Source organism: Moschus berezovskii, chromosome 12 (genome assembly GCF_049115385.1).
Source record: "Moschus berezovskii isolate FMDL1 chromosome 12, NW_MosBer_1.0, whole genome shotgun sequence".
Classification (NCBI taxonomy): domain Eukaryota; kingdom Metazoa; phylum Chordata; class Mammalia; order Artiodactyla; family Moschidae; genus Moschus; species Moschus berezovskii.
In genome coordinates this window covers 63,203,714-63,227,139 of record NC_142471.1, presented here as the reverse complement: position 1 = coordinate 63,227,139, position 23,426 = coordinate 63,203,714, and the positions used below count along the sequence as shown (strand labels likewise).

At 38.9% G+C, this 23,426-nt stretch overlaps 1 protein-coding gene across 3 annotated transcripts; it reads right to left on the bottom strand.

The window, feature by feature from the left end:
• Positions 1-4,608: 4,608 nt before the first annotated feature.
• Positions 4,609-23,189, bottom strand: CCNJ (cyclin J). 3 transcript variants are annotated; one of them, XM_055425016.2, is made up of 6 exons: positions 23,010-23,189; positions 22,246-22,355; positions 16,055-16,265; positions 8,612-8,911; positions 8,365-8,524; positions 4,609-7,730 (listed from the first exon to the last, which is right to left on the bottom strand). In XM_055425016.2, the coding sequence occupies exons 2-6, from the start codon at positions 22,312-22,314 to the stop codon at positions 7,319-7,321; spliced, it is 1,152 nt and encodes a 383-aa protein (XP_055280991.1). In that variant the 5' UTR covers positions 22,315-22,355; positions 23,010-23,189; the 3' UTR covers positions 4,609-7,318. The 3 variants fall into 3 exon arrangements, with proteins under 3 accessions (XP_055280991.1, XP_055280992.1, XP_055280993.1); XM_055425017.2 differs by having other exon boundaries at positions 8,365-8,491; XM_055425018.2 differs by having other exon boundaries at positions 8,365-8,488.
• Positions 23,190-23,426: the final 237 nt, after the last annotated feature.

The following is a 23,426-nucleotide window of genomic DNA, read 5'->3' as shown; positions in this document are numbered from 1 at the left end:
TATTGCTTTTAGATTTCTTATACATATTTTTTGAGATGGGTATCAGTTTTTTTTCCAGGTGGCTACCCATTGCCCCAACTCAATTTATTGAATAATCCATGTTTTCCTCCACTGACTTCAGGTGCTCCATTTATCACATATTAAATTCAATATATATTTAGGTTTATTTTGGGAATTTCTATTGTTTCATTGAATTATCTACCAACTCATTTGCAGTACCATAGTGTTTTATTTATTGCAAGTTTATAATATGTTTTAATATGCCAGAGGGCTTGTCTCCTTTCATTATCCTTTTTCAGAAATTCCCTGATTTTCTTACTTGTTCACTTCATTAAAAAAAAAAAGAAAGCCTGAGAGATTGTTAAATTTAACTTAAGGAGAATTGACATCTTTTTGATGCTGATTCTTCCTATCCAAGTATATAGTATTCCTTGTTCAAGTATTCTTATGTGTCACAAGTATTTTAAAGTTTTCTTCATATCAATCTTGCACATTTCTTGTATTTATTGCTAGGGATTTACCTTCTTTTGGTGGCCATTGTAATTGAGTATATCTTTCATTAAATCTCACTGCTGGTTGTTTGTATACGTGAAAGCTATTTTAATTATGTACCTAGATAGTGCACTGAATTCACTTATTCTCTGTAACAGTTTCTCAGTTGATGATCTTGGAGTTGCCAAGTGTTCAATCATATCTGAAAATAATACCAATTTTACCTCCTCCTTTCCAATTTTTAAACTATTTTCTTTAGTCTGGTTGCAATGCATGCATGCATATGTTTCTTTGTTTTCCATTTTTGTAATTCATTAATTTCTGCTTTTACTTCTTTCCTTCTGTTTTTGTTTGGTTTACTTGTTATATCTCATACTTTTTCATAACCTTGGATGTTAATTTTCTTCTGAGCACTGTTTCAGCATTATTCTGGAGTTCCTGGTTTGTAGAATTTTCATGATAGCAATTTTGTAGATACTCTGAAATTTTGGTTTGGATTTCTTATTTAATCCAAGAATTGTTTGAGATTTGGAGGGAGGTCCTATTATATACATTTTATTTCTCTTTCATGAGAAAAGTTATGTTTTCTATCTTTACTTTTTGGAATTTTCTTTATAGATAATATAGTCAAATTTTATAAAAGTTCACATTAGAACTTAATATTATCAAAGAAAACTTAGATATAGATAATTATTAGTACACTATTGTACACACAAGAAACCAGTAATGAATGTTTCATCTAGCAAAGGATAAAACGAGAATTTGTGTAGCTTGGAAACCATGGAATTTAGTTGGGGGTAGGGGTGAGCTGCAGATGAGCTGGTGGCCAGCAGGAAGACCAGTCAAGGCATTCTGACCCTTAGGCACTTTCATGTGTCAGAAAGAGCAGTTCCAGTTGTTTCAGGCCTCTTCAGAAGGCTGAGTTCTGCTGTCAGCATGGGTGCCAGGCTCTGGCAGTGTCCTTTGTTATACTGTCCATCTTAGTTATGCCAGGTTTGTACCATTTCCCTTCTCAAAAGGCATTTCTTTCTTAATATGTCAATGAAAAATTGAAAGTTGCTCAGTTGTGTCCAACTCTGCTACCCCATGGACTGTAGTCCCCCAGGCTCCTCTATCCATGGAATTCTCCAGGCAAGAATACTGGAGTGGGTAGCCATTCCCTTCTCCAGCGGATCCTTCCGACCCAGAGATCGAACCCAAATCTCTTGCACTGCAGGTAGATTCTTTACTGTCTGAGCAACCAGAGAAGCCTATATGTCAATTAAGTCTACCACAATATATTTTCTATCTCTTGTTTTTTAAATTACTGATCTCTCATGGACCAAGGTGAATTAGTTTCCTCCTCTGTGTTTTATTTTTCCTTATATCCTTTACAGATTTTACTTAATATTGTTGCAAGGTTATTTGATCCACAGAGTTCATAACTGTTCACTTTTATTTTGAATTGTAACCATTACGGAATGCCCCATTCCACCCCATTTCCTGCCGATTTAGGCCTGAATCCAGCCTAAGAAGTTGCTGGTTGTTTTTGTCTCTTTACTCATCCTTCTATCTTCAACCCTTGTGAATCATTTTGTAGGTCTTTTATATGGCATAGATTTGAGTGCTTTGTGGTTCAGTCTGAAATTATTTTTCTCTAGTTTAGCTCATTTACATTAGTTTGATATATTTGGTCTTAGTTATGCCATAGTTATACTCTCCATATTTATACCTTTTAAAGTATTTTACTATAGACTCCTTGCTTTGTTTTTTGTGTGTAGGTTTCTGTGAGGTTTGTATTTTTGTTCCCACGGTTATTTACATTTGTAATACCTTGACTTTGTAATATCCTCCATTTCCTATTTATTTAGTCAAACTGGTTGTGTTTTTCTTTTTTTTGGCCATGTTGCATGGCTTGTGGGATCTTAGCTCCCTAACCAGGGATCAAACCTGGGCCACCTGTGTTGGAAGCATAGCATCCTAAGCACTGGACTGCCAGCGAATTCTGAGCTAGCCTTTCAGCATCTGTAATTCTCTAAGTGATGACAGACTGATAAACTAGACTTCATTAAAATTAAAAGCTTCTGCTCTGCAAAAACAATGTCATGAGATTAAGAAGACAAGCCACAGACTGGGAGAAAATATTTGCAAAATACATCTAATAAAGGACTATTCCCCAAAATATACAGCAAACAATCTGACTTAAAAATGGGCTAAAGACCTTAACAGATACTTCATCAAAGATTATACAGTTGTCAGATAAGTACATGAAATGATGTTCCACATCAATTGTCACCAGGGAAATGCAAATTAACCCCCACCTATTAGAATGACTAAAATTTGGAGCATTGATAACACCAAATGCTGGCAAGGATGTGGAGCAGAAGTCATTCATTGCTGGTGGGAACACAAAATGCTATAGCCACTTTGGAAGACAGTTTGGTAGTTTCTTGTAAATTAGACATACTCTTAAGATTCAGCAGTTTCACTCCTTGGAGTTCAAAACTTATGTCTATAGTAAAACCTGCACATGGATGTATATAGCAGCTTTGTTCATAATTTCTGAACTTGGAAGCAACCACAATGTCCTTTTAAGTGAGTGGATAAGTAACTGTGATCCACCCAGACAGTGGAATATTTTTCAACACTAAAACGAACTATCAAGCCATGAAAAGACATGAATGAAACTTAAATACATAATTAGTAAGTGAAAGAAAAGGCCACATACTGTATGATCCCAACTATGACATTCTAGAAAATGCAAAGTATGGGAACAAGAAAAAAGTCAGTGGTTACCTAGGGGTAAGGGGTGGGACTGTATGAGGAAGAACCAGTGGGTGGAGCACAGACTTCCAGGAGTGAGAATGCATGGTGGAATAGATGCCATTGCACCTTTATAAATTTACAATGGTGATAGTAAGCCAAATCGTTCATAAAGGGTGATTATGTCTCAGTGTAGGTTCATCACTTGTAACAAATATACCATTCTAGTGGGGATGTTGATAATGGGGGAGACTGAGCAGGAAGAAATTCTCTATCTTCTCAATTTTGCTTTCAACACAAAATTGCTCTTAAAAAGAGTCATAAAATTTAATTAAAAAAGGGGTGGTGGGGTTAGGAATAGGGTAGAAGGTATCCTTCTCATAGGAAGCAGGAGCCTGGTTTTGATACTTTTAACTATTTTTTTCCCCTAATACAAGAGATTATAAAAACCAAGTTGAGTGATCCCTTAACCAAGATAATTTTAAACTGAGTTGTGGACGATAAACCATTCTAATTCTTCAAGTGGCAAGCTAAATGTAAATACAAGAGATTATAAAAACCAAGTTGAGTGATCCCTTAACCAAGATAATTTTAAACTGAGTTGTGGACGATAAACCATTCTAATTCTTCAAGTGGCAAGCTAAATGTAAGCTGCTTGAGGCTAGGGAGATAAGTCTATCACTATGGGCTTAATAAGCTATTGATGAATATAAACTTATCACATGGGACTCAGAATCACCTCAATGTAAAGCTACTTGCTCCAGTTTGGAATGCTTGCTGCTTTTCTTAAATTCAGCCTTAAAAAACAATGTGTATGTGTATTAACAATGTGAAAACAACAACAAACAATGCATATGAACTGTTGCTAAACCGTGCCACTGTGCCAGAATAAGTGACATTACATGGAACAAATTAAATACTTTTGAGGGATGTAAATTCCTAACCCTGCTAAAAATTTTACTCTTCAAAACAAATTTTATCTGTTAAATTTTAAGCTGAATTAAGTAGTAATGATACTTAACTGAACAGACCATTCTCACTCAGTCAACCCTGTCTGTGCCTTCTCACACCTTTGGCCATTTTACACGTTCCTGTTTTTGAAATCAGACTTCAAATTTTCTGCAGCTTGCATTATTGTTTTGCAAATTATACACTACAATTCTAACATACTAACAACTATTTTAAGTTCAAAAGGCCAGAAAGGTAGTATCAATTACACTTCTGTGGGCTCTGGTCTCCGCCGTATGGAATACATAATGAATGGACAAATGTTCCCCACCACTATGGTGATATTCTCCATTGGGATAGCTTTTACTTCATAAGTATAATTACGATTCCAAGTCTGATTTACATGATGACATGATTTAATGAAGCTGCAAATACACAAATTTATATTTAAAACAAAACACCAAAACCACTTTAACAAAAACTAGTTTTATTTTAAAATTAAGTGCATAGCACTCATCTAATTCCATTGGTGTGGACTTTAGCACCATACTTGCTATTTGCAATTAATGTCATAACAGATATATTTTGGTTTGCAGTCTATATTTGAGTAGTGTTTATTTAGTGGACTTTGGTAAAGCCCTTTATACATATCATTAATGTCTTCACAGTACATATTTAATGATGGTCCGGTAATCTCAAAAAACAAAAAACCTGCTTTAAAGACTAATCAATAAATTAAACAAAACAAAACCCACACAAGTCCCCCCACCCATAGCCCCCCAAAGCTAGCAGTTGTGAGTTGTATTTATACTGAAACCTAATGTTTTAAAAATAGTACTGGTTTCTCCAACCACCCCATCCCACCCTACCCTGGGTATGCAGCAATAGTAACCAATTATTTATTTTACTCTCTCCCCCCACCCAAATTAGTCCAGTGTTCTTTAGCTTTTTAAAATATAAACTGGGAAAGTGTTACAGGCTTTTTAAAAAGGCATATTCTTCTATAACAAGAATGACATTTAAACCAATCAGTAAAAGCATTTGACAAGACATTTAAATTACCATAGGCACCAGTTGTTGTTTCAAGTTGGGATCTCTATCCCAATATCTTACATTCATAGTATTATTGAGGTAGTTAAAATACTGAAAATTGGACTCCAGGTTGCTAGGTTCTGAATGTGAATGATATATTCTCTTTTGAACCCACTTTCCCCCAAATAATTCAAGTTCTCTTGAGGTAAGGACTACCAAAATCCAATAAGCAGCCTTCTGTAAAGAGAAAAGTGATGATACTTTCAGAAAACAATTTTCATGCTTGAAAAATCTGCCATGAGTGAGTGTTCTTACCTGAGTAGTTTTTCATTTTATCTACCAGACTAATAAATCCATATCATGCCCTATGTACTCTAATAATAAAAGTTACCTTTCATTTAAGGAAAGGATAATCTGTAAGAACTCACGCGGACAGAAGCCACCCACCCACATTCATCTACTGGAGCCATCTGGATCAACCCATTGCTGTGATGAGTCCCTTCCCTTCCTAACAAAAGCCATTGGCTTGATTATTGAGACTCCTGCTGCATACCCATAACATCTTTATAATAAGAAGCTTGTCTTCAATGCATATTATGGCAGTCACATACCTGCCATGCAGTTTCCCTTCTATTCAAGTGCTATCTTTAAAAAAAACAAAAAAAAACACAAACAAAATGACACACTTTACTAATTTTTCTATCAGAAAGCTTCCCTCCACCAAATCTCTTCTCCCACAGATAAGAGCACAATGTATATAGTCTCAGTTATTACAAAGGTTTGTTGTTTTTTTTTTTTACTTTTTTTCAGTTTATTTCCTCCAAACTCTTTACCCCCAAATTGCCCTTGCTGTAATGACTTATTGCTGTTTTCACTCATTACCAATATAGTGAAATGTCCCAGGGCAGTTCTGGGGCCAATCCAATGAAAGTCACCTTGGCCTGCTTACACTTGACTAGCCGGATTCAAAGGCTGCTTATAAAACCTGTCTTCCATGTAACAAAGTGCTGCTCTAGCACAACCTGAGAACTACCCTGGCCGCATTCCACCTCAAAACAAACGTACGGGACTTTACTCTAGTACTGATATTTTACAGTTACACCTTCCCTTGAAAAAACTTTTTTAGAATAATATCAAATCTGAGTATAAATCATTGATTGCACTGAGAAATGCAAAACTTGTATGTGTATTATGAATGACAGGAACTACCACTTCATTCATTCTAAGCTACAATTATGTTCTCATTTGAAAACACACTCTAGCAGGAGTCTACTAACCTATGTTATTAAGGTAGTCATACTATAACATTCCCAAAGCATGGTGCATTACAGTTAAGTGTTTCCAAGTAGTACAAATTCCCTGAGTTAAATGTGTTTAATTCTAAAGACTTGAGGTTGATCACAGGGGAAAAAACAACAAAAATGTATGACCATGATTTTAAGAAATCTACTCCAATCTTAATTTTAGTACAAAAATCCAGATACCTATACTATCTGTGATAGGGAGTTATTTAGAATATCTAAAAAAAAAATTTTTTTAACCACGCTGACTGGTATAGCAAAGAAATTCATGAGTTGAAACTTAGTCAGAAATTCATTTGCAGATGCAGATCAAAAATATAAATCAAAACTGGAGACTAAAAAAAGGATCTCTTCAAAAACTAATACTGTAACTTTCCTTCATAAAAAGAATGTTTGGCAAGTCCACAGATAAACATTAATCTCTGACATATAAGCCAACATTAGGCCCAGAGCCCACCACAGGTCAAATCTTGAAACAGCAAATTTGGAGTCTGTCCAAATTTCCTGTTGGGTTGAATATTTTTGAAATATTTGGACCATCACTTGGGGCTTTAAAATGCGTCATACAGAAATCTGTTTTAACAGGATTTGACATATACGCTGTTGAAGTGTTTGCAGTGTTACCTTGGTCCTCTCAGATATTCACGTGTGTTGGAAGGGATGGTCAGTCTTCTTGGAGCTGGCATCTGAAGAGTTCTGATGAAATTTGGATCCCTTTCCGTTTGAAGAGAAGTTTTACAAAAAGCTTGCCCCAGAGCTTCAAGTCACAAACAGTCTGGGTCAGGTCTTACCTTCACATAAAATCACCTTTCAAAGCACTGAGTAATGCAAGGGTAATGTTCATTTATCTGATAACTCCGGTTATAAGAAACATTCAGACAGGGTTTAACTTCTACCGGTATTGCCAGTGACATCCCAACACCAGTCGGCACATGCCCAAGGCCCTGAACACTAGTTTGGAAGCCAGCAGGACATGTCGGTAGTGTGTAAGATGAGGTGTGTGTAGTAGATACAATCTGCTGACAGCTTGGTTGTTCCGATACAGGATGGCGATACTGCAGTGAGGTCTGATGAGTCTGATGGAGATACTGAGGTTGCTGAAAGTGAACTGCCCGAGAAGGCTGGGAGGCTGTCTGGAACACGCTTAGTTGTGCTGGCTGAGGTCCTGCCTGTCCTCTCTGTTTGTTTGCTTCTTTCACATCATTATCATGAGCACTGCAACACAGACAGAAAGGAAACTTGTTAATAATGTTACTTGAGAAAAATCTGCAAGAAAGTCACACATCACCCCCAACTCCTTAACAGCTGGCTCCTTGGACTGCCCCACTGCCCAGGTAGCAGTCACTGCAACCATAATTCAACAACAGAACTCACTCTTAGCCTTCTGAAAGTTCCTTCCCTTGGTATAACCCTTGAGGACTGGCCGCTAGTAGCTTTGAGGGCTCTTTTCAGCTTGCGAGCTATGTTCACAATGAGCACGTAAATATGACTGACACTTTGAATTGTGAGGCCACCAGGATATCCCCAAAGATGTGGAAATGGGGACTGGAGCACAATTTACCTAGATGATCTCACAGTTGTGGACTCACACAAGAGCAGCTCCTTTCCTTATTATGTACCCAGAATCATACTAGCAATGACAGCCTCTACCTAGTTAACAGCCAAAACAAACTCCCCTTCTACTCAGTACTCCACTGAGTACTGCTCACCAGGGGCTTGCTTATGGCAGTAGGAAGCTGTCAGAGCAAGTATCCTAAAAGCTCTCGGCCTTTGAGAACTTGTTTCCAAGGCCCCCTTTATGTGAAGAATGTTAATAAGAAATTACAAACAAAAGAACAGAGAGGCTTACATCAATAGCCGTTCAATGCACTGCACTAAGAAATCCCAGGAGTAAGCTGTAAGACGATGCAGTCTTGTAGGCCACGTTGGAGAAAGACGAAGTATAATCCTTGAAGAAGCCACACATGCTGCAGCTACTAAAGAAGGTGCATAATTTAGAAAGGCATAATCTGTGGAGACATCAAAAATGAACCTAAGCAACAGAATACACAAGTCACAAGCTCACAAGTCACTTACTGGCATCTACAACTACTCACCTTGCAAAGATACTTCCAGGAAGTAATCTGCATACTTAGCCATGTAGAGTTTAGTTTTTTCTAAGCAAATCATTGGCCAGCCATCATGAAGATCTGTTTCATGTACTGCTTCGGAGAGATAATACTCAATGAAATGGGCAGCTGTTGGAAGGCAAAGGTTCCACTGAAAGGTTTCTAATAATAATAGTTCCATATGTAGCAAATTTTGTTTTGTTAATACTAGATTCATATTAGTCATACAACCCAGGCTGTTGAGCTGCTCCAGTTTAGGCACACTATCTTCTTTTTCTTCAAATTTACCTTATATGCAAAGGGAAATAAAAGCAAGAGAAAGAAAATGTTAGGCCAAATGATCAAAGTTAAGTCTAATTACTTAAATGGGATCTGCTATCTTAGTGCAAAGATTTAGATCCAAAGACATTTTCCCCCTACTCTGGGTAGATACAACTGTGCCAGAACTCTATGGTTCTCAAATCTTCATGTTTTTTCTCCCAGTGCCTCTGTTCCATACCCTTTACCCTCTCCTAAAAAAAAAAAAAAGGAATGTGTAAACATTTTGATCTATGTCCTATTGTGTAATGAAAACAGTCCTATGTGCCACTGAAAAAATAACTTTCATCTCAACAGCTGAATCTTTTCAGGAAATTTCTTTATGTGGGAAAGTGATAGTTGGTAAAAAAAAAAAAAAAACTTTTAGGACAAAGTTTAAAGTATTTAATGTCATAAAATTATCTGAAATAAAAAATAGCTAAGCTTCAAGAGTTTCATCTCAGCATATTTTCAGCAAAATCTGAGAGAGATATAAATAAAAGAAAAAAACAAACAGGTGAACATCTAACACAAACATTCCCATTCTACAAAGAACCCCTAATCCTCCTCTTCTGAATTAAACCAAAAATCTAGCTAAGTCTGTTATTTAAAAAAGGGGAAGATACTTTATACCACTTTTATATCCCCTTACTCAAGGCAGAATAGGCACAAATACTGAACCTGGTTATTTGAAGGCATTAACTTCTTTTCATGAAACTCACCCATATGTACAGCTGAGGAATAAAATGCCCCCTCTAGCCCTGACTAATTTTTCTATTGATTACGTATCATCTTGCACTTTAATTTCCCTCAAGTATTTTACTATATATAAATTATTCATTTTAGGTATTTCTAAAAGTCATGGCTGGAGAAAGTTCAAGTATAAAGTACTATTATGATTCTTCAAATGCAGCATTAGAACCAAAAGAATTATCTTCAAGTTTCTTTGGATCTTTGTTTCATGACCTTCCAAAGAAGAAGGGAAATTAAAATTAAAGGCTTCCACCTCCTAGCCTTATGTTCTTTTTTATATTAAGGTATAAAATCGTCATATTATACTGCAATTATTATAATTTCTCACAATAGTTTTTATACTTATTCATAATTATCGCTGTTAGAATGTTATATATTACTATGTAAAATTTTTGTTTTACTATTTTGATAGTTATTTCAATATATTTGGTTACTTTGGAAATCTTACAATTTTATTTTATCCATGTAAAAACATTTTTTGGAGAAGACCAGAAAGACTGCCAAACCAGAAGAAATCAAACCAGTTTCCCTGTGAAGTTTCTCTTTCAGAACCATACATTGAAATTCTGACAACAAATGGTAGTGGTCAGAACCACTCAGCCCAGGTGTTCAGTATATTGGAGTCAGAGAGGTCTGTTCAAGTCAGCCAGTCTCAGGGGTTGGGAAAAAACACTGCTAACTACCCTGGTCTTTGCTTAGGGAGGGGGAACTAGGGTAGAAGGTTTGTCTCCTATGCCAGGAACTCTAAGCTCATTGACTTTAATAAGAGTCTAGGTCCAAAGAGTTTAAAATTTCACTCCCACTCCAAAATTTTGAACTTTGTTAGATTTAAACCACTCTTAATATTGCTGCAAGTATGAGTTAATCCAAAAAACTTACATAATTCAGACTTTTCAATAATCTAGATAATGCTTCTCAGTTCAAATCACATAAAGATGAATTTCACAAGTTTTGCCAATGGCATTTATTAGCAGAGCTGAAAGCACTAAAGTGGTCTTAATGACAGTCATCCAGTATGATCACTGCATCAATATAGGAGAGGAACCCATTGTTCTCTGTATAACACAGTGGAATTCTTCAGAAGGAGAATGATTTAGGAATTTAGTTCAATCCATCTGGATGAATCATTAAGGCTTTCAAAGTACTCTATTTGTGTAGCAGCAGCAATACTGGCATTGAACTTCAAAGGAATACTGTAAAAGTTAATGAGTTTAAAGCGCCTTTGAAGAAATTAATATACCACAATTCACTGTTAAATTCAAGGATCAAGAAAATGTTTCATATTATTTCCTTGAACCTTTCAACACAGAAAACAAAATTGTGTATGACCAATTTCACAGCTCAAGAAACCAAGTTAACAAGGTTGGCCAACTCATTTAAGGTCAATTAAGTTGAGTCAAACCAAAAATGGAAGATTTATGCTTGAATTCCCAAATCTGCTTCCAGACCAAAGCTAAATGGGGACTCCTAGAATAGACAGGCATCTATATTATTAAGGATCCATGGGGTTTCTATATTTATAAAGCACTTGGCTATTAAAAGTATGAAGGTCTTTGCATCTCAATTTGCAAAGTTAAAAATAACCTGCACACTGCATAAATAACCATATTTGATATTTAAATTGAGGTTTAATTTTTGGGGGACACTGTTCATTATATATAGTAACATACTCATGGATGTTAAAGGAATTCAAAATGTGAGACAATGTCATGAGTACTTGCATTCATATACAGTTTTTATCGTGCTGAATGCTATGTGCATGACTATTTTAAATCTACTTATCCGTAATACCACATACAGATCACAAAGATCAGTTTCTTCAATTGAAAGGAAATACCAGAAGCCATGTGATTATATTGATAAAGGTACCAAACAGGAAATAAGGGCACAGGAAATTCACATCTGCTTCCCAGAAAATAAAGAATCAAGAGTCCCAGAAACAAAACATCAGGTTGTCTTTCCTTTATAGGAAATGCTCAATCTGCCGTGGAAACCAGCACATATTCAAAGTCAGGAGGGAATGGCAGGTATGTGGTAGTAGGGCATGGATTAGACAGATGTCATTGTGATCTCTGCCAACCCACATTTTGTCTTTTATTACTAAGGAGAAAATAAGACTACCAGTCTAACAAGAAAAAAATGGATAAGGAACCAGAAGACAGAATTCATAGAGGGGAAAAAAAAGGTTCTATTCTCACTAAAAATCGATACATAAATAGAATCATCTGTGACATACAGTTTTTCACCTATCAAATTGTAAAAAGCTTTGTCAACCCAGTACTGGTAAGCAAGAAGAAACAAGCACTTGTCACAGATTTTTGCTATTAAAAGCCTATAATCTCACTTTTGACTTCATCTTGACTTTAAGATCTTTTCTTAGTTACATAAAACCTTGAACAGGCTTCCTGGTGGTTCAGACAGCAGGAGACCTGGGTTTGATCCCTGGGTTGGGAAGATCCCCTGGAGGAGGGCATGGCAACCCACTCCAGTATTCTTTCCTGGAGAATCCCCATGGACAGAGAAGCCTGGCATGCTGCAGTCCACGGGGTCACAAAGAGTCAGACGTGACTGAGCAACTAAGCACACACAATACCTTGAGCAGATTATCAAAAGTCTCATGTTTAAGACCACTTCCATGCTCTCTACAAGTTCAATACTGATCACAGAAGCCAAGGGAGCCAGGGTATTATGTGTCAAGGAGTTAAGAGCTTGAGAATTTCCCAGGATAAATCAGTCTTTTCTGGAATGAGTTAAAATCTTTGGGGCTAGGGAGCCAGACTGAAGATTATAGAACACTTATGGAGGAATTAATCATTACAATGCTAACTTTTATGTTTCAATTTCATATGTGCTTTTAAATATACTACCCTACTTGATCCTTACAAGTTTGTAAGGTTAAGTGTCTTTATTTTCATTTTATAAGACTCAAGGGTTGTTGAAATTCATATTGCTGACATGAAATTCAACTCTGTATCCATACAGATTTCCCATAATCCCTGCTGTAAAAATACTACATGCCACTCTCCAGGTTGTAGGCCCTTTCTTCCTACCTGTAATAGTGAACATCCAAGCAGCTGGATATGCATTAGAACCTGAAACTTACCAAGCTGTGCTCCATTTTTAACCAAACTACCAAAGCCCTCCAACCTATTTCATAACTAAAATACAGCTGTTGCCAAGTCCTGTCAGCTGTAAGTTGTTCTTCACTTTTGTGCAACAGGTTGTCCATCTCAAAGCAGGGAGCAGCTGGGGGAGGGGGACATTCAGAGTTTAATCATTCTGAGATAAGAGAAACAAAGTTTGAATCAAGTTTATGATAACTAATTGGAGACTTGACACTGGAATTCAAATAGAAGAAGATAGAGTGTAAGAATGTAAGAAACAGTAGAAAGAACTCCACAAATTTAAAACGTACGTCAGATACTAAAAACAGACTACTGGTTTATAAGCATGTACTCTTGCCTAGAAAATCCCATGGATGGAGGAGCCTGGTAGGTTGCAGTCCGTGGGGTCGCCAAGGGTCAGACACGACTGAGCGCCTCCACTTTCACACATTGGAGAAGAAAATGGCAACCCACTCCAGTGTTCTTGCCTGGAGAATCCCAGGGACGGGGAAGCCTGGTGGGCTTCCGTCTATGGGGTCACACAGAGTCGGACACGACTGAAGTGACTTAGCAGTAGCAGCAGCAAGCATTTCTGTTGGAGTAACGTTAGACTTCACTAACTGGAAGGAGAAGAGATTTCAGTGGGCTACTAAGGGCCAGCCTCTTTGATTCCTGACCCCATTGAAGAGATGATAGCTTGAACTCCGTTTGACCAGTGACTACTTGGGAGGAGCTGAGACCCTGAGGGGCACCTATCTCACACTTTCCCACTCTCCAGTGGAAGAAGAACAATGTAAAAGCAATTCTCTCTCAGAGACAATAAGGTGGGGTCAGTAAAAAAAAGGGAGGAGGTATCTGACTCTTAGTAATAGATAGTAAACAATTCTCATCTGAACTCAGTAAACACAAATCCTAGAGCCTAGTTCCTAGAAAATGAGTCAAAAGTAACTATATACTACCACAGATTAAATCAAATAATCTTCAATAAAATAAACTGATCACGACCTTAACCTGACAGTTACAGAAAATTTAGAAAGAACTGAAAATGCCATTTCAATCAACCTAAGATGGTGCATAAATAGGAGATCCTTTCCCCAAATTGTGGAAACTGCAGAAACCTGGCACCAATGCCAAGCTCTGTATGGTGGCCAGAGCTCTTATTATTCAACTAGAGACCCTGGTGAACTCTGATAGTAATATGTAGTTTATAAATATCTAGTTTATAATCCCCAAGTCATTTTGTAAGGTACTAGTAAATTTTAGTCACAAATATAAGTCAGTCTATGAACTGACTATCCATCATTCATAATTTCACAGTCCATGGGCACAGACGAGGTAGGGCTTGGTAGTGATTGAAGGACAGTGATGGCCACAGCAGGCAAAAAATTTTTCATTACTGATCCCAAGATTTTAAAATAACCTAACTTGCATGTTTGATTTCCTGTGTTTCTCAACTATAACCAATCCTAAAATAAACTAATATTGTACAGGATATCAGGAAGCCATTCCGTGTGGATTCTCACACATTTTTGATAAGCCAAGTATGGGTTTTTCCAACCCTATGCAAACTGCTAAATCACAAATCATCATAGTGATGAAACACAGAACTGTACACATGACTGCTTATAAGGATAAAACCTTAATTAAAGGTTAAATTAAAGGTTAATTATAAATGTACAAACATTACCTCTGGCTTTCTGGATGGTGGCGAGAGAAGCCACCTCTAGATCTTAGAGGACAACAGATTAAAGGAGAAAGATATACTTAGGAAATATACCATTCTGGTAAGAATTTGACTCAAGTTACATGGGGACAGAGTTGAAAGAAAGTCTAGTAAGATGGCTGGGTCCAGATGAACGGTTCTGAATGTTACATTAAGGAGTTTCTACCTTAACCCACAGGCAGTGGAAAGTCATCACTGGGCTGTGTTTATATATATTCAACCTGGTCCACAAAAGATTTGAAGTAGTTTACAAAAAGACCTTCCATGAGATAAAATAGGGAGCTGAAGTCATCAGAGGAAAAATAAGGACAGGAAAAGAAAAGCAGAAAAGACTAGTATCATAAATGATACCACACAGGCCTGCATTTGGTTTTAGGTTTATCTGCAGTCAAATACAAAGGTGTTTTGGAAAGAATTCTGGTGGTAGGGTAAAGAAGGAATATTTCTTAGATAGCAGTCACACTGGATCCTAAATCCTCAAGTGGGGCTTAGAGGTGAAGGCAGTCAGTATTTCTACATGTCACTTTAAGTGGGACTTAAATTTCCAATGTAACGACATGAATCATTAAAAACAAAAAACACTACATAATGGATTCAACTTCAATAACAAATACCATCTTTTCAGAATACTGAGAAGAAAAATTTCAGTTTCAATGCCTTTCAGTTCAGTTCAGTTCAGTTCAGTCGCTCAGTCGTGTCCGACTCTCTGCAACCCCATGAATCACAGCATGCCAGGCCTCCCTGTCCATCACCAACTCCCGGAGTTCACTCAAACTCATGTCCACAGAGTCGGTGATGCCATCCGACTTCTCCGTCGTCCCCTTCTCTTACTCACCCTCTTTCTCTTCAGTCAAGATACTAACAATGAAATATGCCACAGGAAGATGTTAAGAGAAAGAGGCACCAAAAGGCCCATTAACAGATTCTACCCTACAGCTTACTATGCAGTTTTGCCTACTGTAAAAGCAAGTGTTTTCACATGTGTAGCTATTCCATGTGAACCTTCAGTTCATTAATCCAAATCATCACTTAGTAAGTAGAAGGTATTCTAACAACACAAGAGTATGATACCTATCAGAGTTTTTCAACCTAAGCTCAACTGACATTTTGGGCTAGATAATTCTTTGTTGTGTGGGCTGTCCTGTGCATTGCAGAAGTTTAGCTTCCTCGCCGGTTATAACGACAACCAAAACTGTCTCCACATATTGCCAAACATCCCCTAGTGGGACACAACTGCTCTTGGTTGAGAACCACTGCTTTAAGGCAATGGTTCCCAACTGGGAAGATACATGAGATTCACCTTCGAAATTGTCAAGAAGTTAAAAAATATCCAGGTCCCAAATGCAGGGCTCAGGTACACATGTTTTTGAAAGACTTCAGAGCCACTTTTTAATATGTCTGGTTAAGAACTACCATGCCAAAAAGGACTTTCAACAAAAACTTTCCAATACTAGTAACTGGAATGAAAGGAATTTGGTGGTACTTCACTGAGCTGTACGTAAATTTAATTATAAACTAGAATTTTCCAGTCATGTAGATTGTACTCATACTTACTTGCTAGAAGCAGACAGGAAAGTGCAACTAAATGCAGCTGCTGGATAGAGATGTCATAACGATCCATAAACAGGTCCAGCAAATAGACAGCAAGGTGTCGGGCAGAAGGGCAGAGTGTGAAACGATTGCTCACAATGGCAATCAAATCAGCAAAATATCTTCTGAGACTTAGTTGAGGGGACTGGCCTTTGTAGGAAGGCAACTTCAGCTCCTAAATCAAGAAGAACATTTTAGTCTAATACAGGCTGTAGAAGAATTAATCCCCCAATGCAAAGATGACACTTTCCCCCCAATATACTAGTGTTACCATTGTCTAAACACTTTTCTTGAGCAAAACACAAAAATCAAAAAGCTGAGTGGAAGGATAATGAATGGCATTTAAAATGTAGAACTAAACTTTTCTCCTTATTCTTAACCACATCTGACATTATCAGTTATAGGTATTTCTTACATTATGGAATAGATTTTAACAAGATTTTTAATAATGGAATCCTGTTTTCCCTACCACGTGTTTTCAGAAAAACACCATTACCAAAATACTAACCAAACCATACACATACATCCCCTAAAGATGCTCAAAGCTTTTAGTTAGAAGGTAATGGATAAATGGACATGCTTCTAGTATAGTGCACACTGTTATACTTGTAGGGATGTCAAAGAGCCACTAGTATCTTCTAATCTGGTTTCTCATTTTTAAAAAATAAGAAAATTCCTATACTACTAAAGAATTTCCAGAAAGATGGAAGGGTTCTAAATTCATTTTATGAGCTCAAGACAATGCCACAGTAAACCCAACAGGTATTACAATGAAAGGAAGTAACATGGATATGATCCTAAAAGCACAGGCAAAAAAAAAGGTTTAAGACTTCATCCAAAAAAAATCTTTTATGCATCAAACGACACTTTCATTAGAGTGAAAAAGCAACCCACAGAATGGGAGAAAAAAATTGCAAATCATGTATCTGGTAAAGTGTTAATATCCAGATCATAAAGAACTCTTATACATACATCTCAACAAAATCCAAAACACCTTGAGTGAAAAACAAGCAAAGGACTTGACTAAACATTTCTCCAAAGAAGATGTACAAATGGCCAATAAGCACCTATAATGATGCTCAAAATCACTAACAATCAGGAAAACACAAATCAAAACCATTATGAGATACCATTTCATACCAATTAGGATTGTTACTGGAAAAAAAATCCCCCCAAAAGAAAATGGAGAAAACAGAAACTAATTAGTATTGACAAAGATGTGAGAGTAATTGGAACCCTTGTGTAGTGGTAGGAATATAAAGTTGTGTAGCCACTGTGAACAACAGTATTGCAATTCCCCCCCAAAATTAATGTAGAGTTACCATGTCCTGCCTGTTGAGAAACCTGTATGCAGGTCAGGAAGCAACAGTCAGAACTGGACATGGAACAACAGACTGGTTCCAAATAGGAAAAGGAGTACGTCAAGGTTGTATATTGTCACCCTGCTTATTTAACTTATATGCAGAGTACATCATGAGGAACGCTGGGCTGGAAGAAGCACAAGCTGGAATCAAGACTGCTGGGAGAAATATCAATAACCTCAGATATGCAGATGACACCACCCTTATGGCAGAAAGTGAAGAGGAACTCAAAGGCCGCTTGATGAAAGTGAAAGAGGAGAGTGAAAAGGTTGGCTTGAAGCTCAACATTCAGAAAACAAAGATCATGGCATCTGGTCCCATCACTTCTGGGAAATAGATGGGGAAACAGTGGAACCAGTGTCAGACTTTATTTTTTGGGGCTCCAAAATCACTGCAGATGCTGATTGCAGCCAGGAAATTAAAAGACGCTTACTCCTTGGAAGGAAAGTTATGACCAGCCTAGACAGCACATTAAAAAGCAAAGACATTACTTTGCCAACCAAGGTCCGTCTAGTCAAGGCTATGGTTTTTCCTGTGGTCATGTATGGATGTGAGAGTTGGACTGTGAAGAAAGCTGATCGCCGAAGAATTGATGCTTTTGAACTGTGGTGCTGGAGAGGACTCTTGAGAGTCCCTTGGACTGCAAGGAGATCCAACCAGTCCATTCTAAAGGAGATCAATCCTGGGTGTTCATTGGAAGGACTGATGTTAAAGCTGAAACTCCAATACTTTGGCCACCTCATGCGACGAGTTGACTCACTAGAAAAGAGTCTGATGCTAGGAGGGATTGGGGGTAGGAGGAGACGGGGATGACAGAGAATGAGATGGCTGGATGGCATCACCGACTCGACGGACATGAGTTTGAGTGATCTCCGGGAGTTGGTGATGGACAGGGAGGCCTGGCGTGCTGTGGTTCATGGGGTCACAAAGAGTCAGACACGACTAAGCGACTGAACTGAACTGAACTGAACCATGATCCAGCAATTTCACCTTTAGATATATATCCAAAACAAGTTAAAGTGGGGACTCAAACAGATATCTGTACAACCATGTTCAGAGCAGCATTATCCACAAGAGCCAAAAAGTGGAAACAAACAACTCCAGTGTTCATCAACAGATGAACTGATACACAAAATGTAGTATATACATACAATGGAATACTATTCAGCCTTAAAAAGAAATGAAATTCTGATATATGCTGCAACATGGATGATTAAATCATCTGGAGATGATTTAAAATATACAAGAGGATGTGTGTAGGATATATGCAATATATGCAAACACTACTCCACTTTACATAAGGGACTTAAGTATCCTCAAATTTCAGTATTTACAGGGATCCTGGCACCAATTCCCATGGATACTGAAGGATGACTATACAGTTTTTTCAATTATCATTTTTTCATATTTCATTAATTTTCGCTTATGTTATCAAGAGTGGATACAGAAACTCGTGTATTACTGGTCAGGTTGACAATTCATATAACCTTCTGAAGGGCAATTAGATGATATACATTTTTGAAAATGTAGACTGCAGATACCCTTTAACTTAGCAACACCAGGTCTAGGAATTTATCCTATATATAAGGAGGGCCTTTACAGCACTGTTTTTAGTAGCAAAACGGTGGAATAAAAAAGCTTAATGTCAGAAACCTTAATCCATCTGGGATGGATCTCCAGAGAATTACTGAGTGGGTAAAATGAATCCCCCAAAATCATGTAGTACATAATTCCACTTATGTAACATTCCTGAAATGACAAAATTATAAAATTAAGGAACAGATGAGTGGCTGCCAGAGGTTAAGGGAGAATGACGATGGGAGGAAATAGGCTGTGCCTATAAAAGGATAAGATGAAAGATCTTTGTGGTGATAAATGTATAGAAAATGTTATAGATCTTGACTGTATCAATGTCAATACTATCCTAGTTGTGATAATTGCACCATAGTTTTGCTAGATGCACAGGGAACATAGCTGGAAGACACTGGTGGACTTTAACTACATTAACTTGGCTAAAAGAAGACAAAACAAAAGCAAGAACTCTAAGGGCCACCCTAGGAGATTTTTAACAGTGTATCCAATACATTCTCTTTATATTATTGCAAATGGTAAAGGACATGGGCGAATCATATGGCTGTCAGATTTAGTTCTTTGTCCATGTAGTGCAGTTATACATATGAGAAAATGACTTACGCTTCTTTCAGCTTATGAGTTTTTTCTAATGTCTATTCCTGATTCCCTAGAATTGAACACTCTTATTCCTGTCTGCTTCTCAGGATCCCAAAGGACCAAAGCACAGGAAGATTTAAATATGTCATCTCCATCTCCAACCACAGGTCCTTGTTAGTTCATCACCCTAAGTGCCATCCCGTTCCCAGAATGGGTTAACTGTCCAGCCAGGATGAAAATTAAGGCATAGAAGGAATACTCACAACTCTGTGGGATATTTTCTTGATGTTTCTCACAAAGTTAGCATCGTTTCTATCTGTCATAAAGGCTCCTAAAAATACTTCCCCAAGCATCCTAAGACACTAGTATACACAGTAAAACAATGAGAAGAAAGAGAAGACACAGGGTATTAGAGGACAGCTGATTTGTTGAGGAAAAAGTGATTGTATTTAATGGAAACAGTACAGTTAGCATTTGGGGTTGAAGAGGATTTTCATTTGCTGTAATTTTTACTCTTCCCTAGTAGATTCAAAGCTGGTCACATCAATTATTCCTCCACAAACCTTGGGTCTAAACAGAACACCTTCCACTGTGCCTAAATGGCAACTGTCCAATGGAAGACCTAAATTCCGATGAAATTAGACTACTTAAAGGCAAGGATCATGTCTATCTTATATTACCATTTTAATGCCTGACAGCACCTTGTACACTGTTGGCATGCAAATATGTTGAATAAATAAGCATATGACTACCCAACTAAATAACCTAATTAATAGCCTGGAATTGACATGTATTCTCTGTGAGAAAAGTTCATTTTAACTTTCCTTGACTTTAGTGTACTACAAAGAGTGGTCTCTCCAGTTCCACAGGTTCAAGTTTTACTGATTAACAAATTCTTTATAAAGTGTGGCCATTGTGTCAAATCAAAAGAATGCGGCTTACACAATGCTTAAAGATAAAGACAACCCACAGTTGCAGGCGGCAGGTGGCCCAAAACAACTTTCAGTGGCATTCTTTCAGGCCCTGTTCTAGTTCATCCTCCGATATAAGTTTAGTACAGGTTGTATCTTATTCCTTGCATCCTCCCCAGAGACCAATAAACAAAAACATTCAATAAATTTGCTGGAAAAAAATGCACTTCCAACTTCAGCTAATAAAATTAATTCAGATAATAACTCAGGATTAAAATTACACATAAAATATAAGAATTAAAAACCATGGAAATCACCATGAAAAATCTTAAGTTTCATGTCATTATAAAACATATGCATCATTAAACATCAGATATTAATTTCATCACATACCAGAGAAAGAACTGAACTTAGAAAATAGAACCACTTAAAACTGAAAGATAATATCTAAATAAAAAACAACAACAACAAAAAATCAAAAGTATTTGAACAATTTTCAAGGTGGAAACCCTGAAACTCTCTTAACATTCCAGAGAACCATTCCATACCTGAGACTTTTCTATGGTACAATTAGGGAGCTGAGGTGTATTTGGTGTGTCTAAGAGACTGAATGTCAGAATTAACAACCAGCATTTAGACATCTCAAAGTTTAGAAAAGGGTACAATTGTAATAGTTTAAGTCAGAATTAGGTTTTCTAATCTATTTAACCTGTTTTAAAAAAAAAAAAAAAATCAAGATACAAGTTCATTATCATCCCAGGACCTCAACTCCAACAGTCAGCAGCCTTTTTATTAGTCAGCTGTTTTGCTTCTTTCCAATTTTCTATACATAATAATGGTTCTTTCTATCTACAGTGACATTAAGTCAAGTTAGAGTTTTAATTTTGGATCTGGGCTCTCTTCTGGTTATAAAAGACTCAGAAGTGACATGTTAAACAGATGTGACAGCAACAATAAACAAACTGCATTGTGTCAGAAAGGTGTATTTTTCCCCCAATATCTTTTAAATACACTAGGTCTACTCCTCCTGTTTGATATTAGCTGAAAGAGCAGTTAACTCCTATCTTAAGGTTTTCTGAACACCCCCAAGTCTTGGGGTTTCAAGGGAAGAAAATAACAAAATTATCACTTTCTTAGTGCTTACTATCTGCCAATCACTGTTCTGAGCACATCTGAATTATTACTTTATTTTAATCTTCACAGTCGTTTCATAGAGCACGTCCTATCATTAATCATTTTACAGCTAAGGAAATTGGGAATCAGAAAATTAACTTCTCCAAAGTTTCACGGCAAGTTAGTGGAAAGGCTGGGGGATTTACTTCTGTACAAATGAGACATAACAGACAGATGCATGCAACATCAGCTATAGAAGAAACAGGGTTGCTCTGCCCAATAAAAAGCCAGCACACATATCTTTTAAAATACAATATCAAACCCATGATCCACCTGGGAACAAGAACATCAGATTGTCCCTTCACATCTTCCCTCTCTCAACTACCACGCCCCACCCACCTTCTCATTCAAGTTTCAGGTTCTTCCGATACACCCCAGGGAAGAAGCCAAGAAGTTAATTAACCTCGAGCAAATAAGCAAACTCGCCTTTTCTGATTTGGAAACTAGTGGTTAAAGATCCTGACCGGGCTTTCCAGGGAGCCGAGATTCATACCAACTGGCACTGAGGCACCGAACCGAAAGGTCGGGGCACAGCGGTTACCTTGTACCGAAGAGCTTGATGGATGTCGGCAGCCAGCTGTCCCCGCCACCACTGCGCCTCCAGCTCCATGGGACCCGGCGGCGTGCCTGGCCAGACGAGGCAACTTCAGTCTGTAAGACACACCCCAGACGCGGTCACTGCCAGCTCCCTCCACGCGCCCCTCCGCGACCCCCGCCCGAGGGGTGTGACCTCAGGCCACCCAGGGTGACTGTTCATCTTCACCTGACTCGTCCGAAAACCAGCACCGACCAAACCAACTCCCTGACGCCTCACGGAAGGCCCAAGCTACCCGGTCAGGAGGAGCCAGCTTGTCTGATGAACTGCCGGACCGGGTGCCAGGCAAAAGGGGACCAACTGGGGCCCGAGCTCCCCAGGCGCGAACCCGGGCGCGTACTCGGAAAAGCTAGACCGGAGGCCCGGCTTCGGGACTCCCCGCGCCCCAGGTTCGAATTCTCCGGCCCCGAGAAGCGCAGACTTGACAGCACTCTCAGACCCCTTGAGGTGAAAACCTCCCGCCGAGAAGCCCGAAGACGAGCGCCAGCCAGGCTCCGGGTGCCCGCTGCAGATGCTCGGGCGCGCGCTCCTCCTCCGTAGCCTCCCCGCGGCCCGGCCGGGCCCAGCGCGCACCCAAGCCTCCGCCTCCTCATCCGGAGGAGCGCACGGGATCGCGCGGCCCCAGAAAGGCGAACAAAAGGCCGGGCCGGGCGGCTCCAGTGCCCCGCCACCAACCCAGGCCTGCCGGTTCCCACGACGGCCTCCCTTACCCGGAACCGCGGCCCTCACAGGCCCAGCCCCGCCGACATGCGGGGGACGCCGGCCCCGCTCATGCTGCGAACAGTCGGCAGCAAAGCGCCAGCCTCAGCTCCGACCCAGCGCCAGGGCGCTCGCGCCGCCCATTGTTAAAGGACCGGCAGGCGGCTCCGCGTACAAAGCCAGCGCGGGGGCACATGCGGCCCCGCCGCTGCCAATCTCGTCTCGCGATACAGCCGGGTCAGCCGGAGTCGTCCAATCGGCGGCCGGGCCGGGCCCAGGTGCAGCGCCCGGCAGTGGCTTGGGGGCCCCAGCCGGACCGGGCAGCATCTCCGGCCGGCCCCGCGGTTCGCTTTACCGGAGAGCCCCAACACCACCTACCGCGAAGCCGGCCTGCGCTGCGGGCAAAGGTCGGAAGAGCGCGCCGGAGA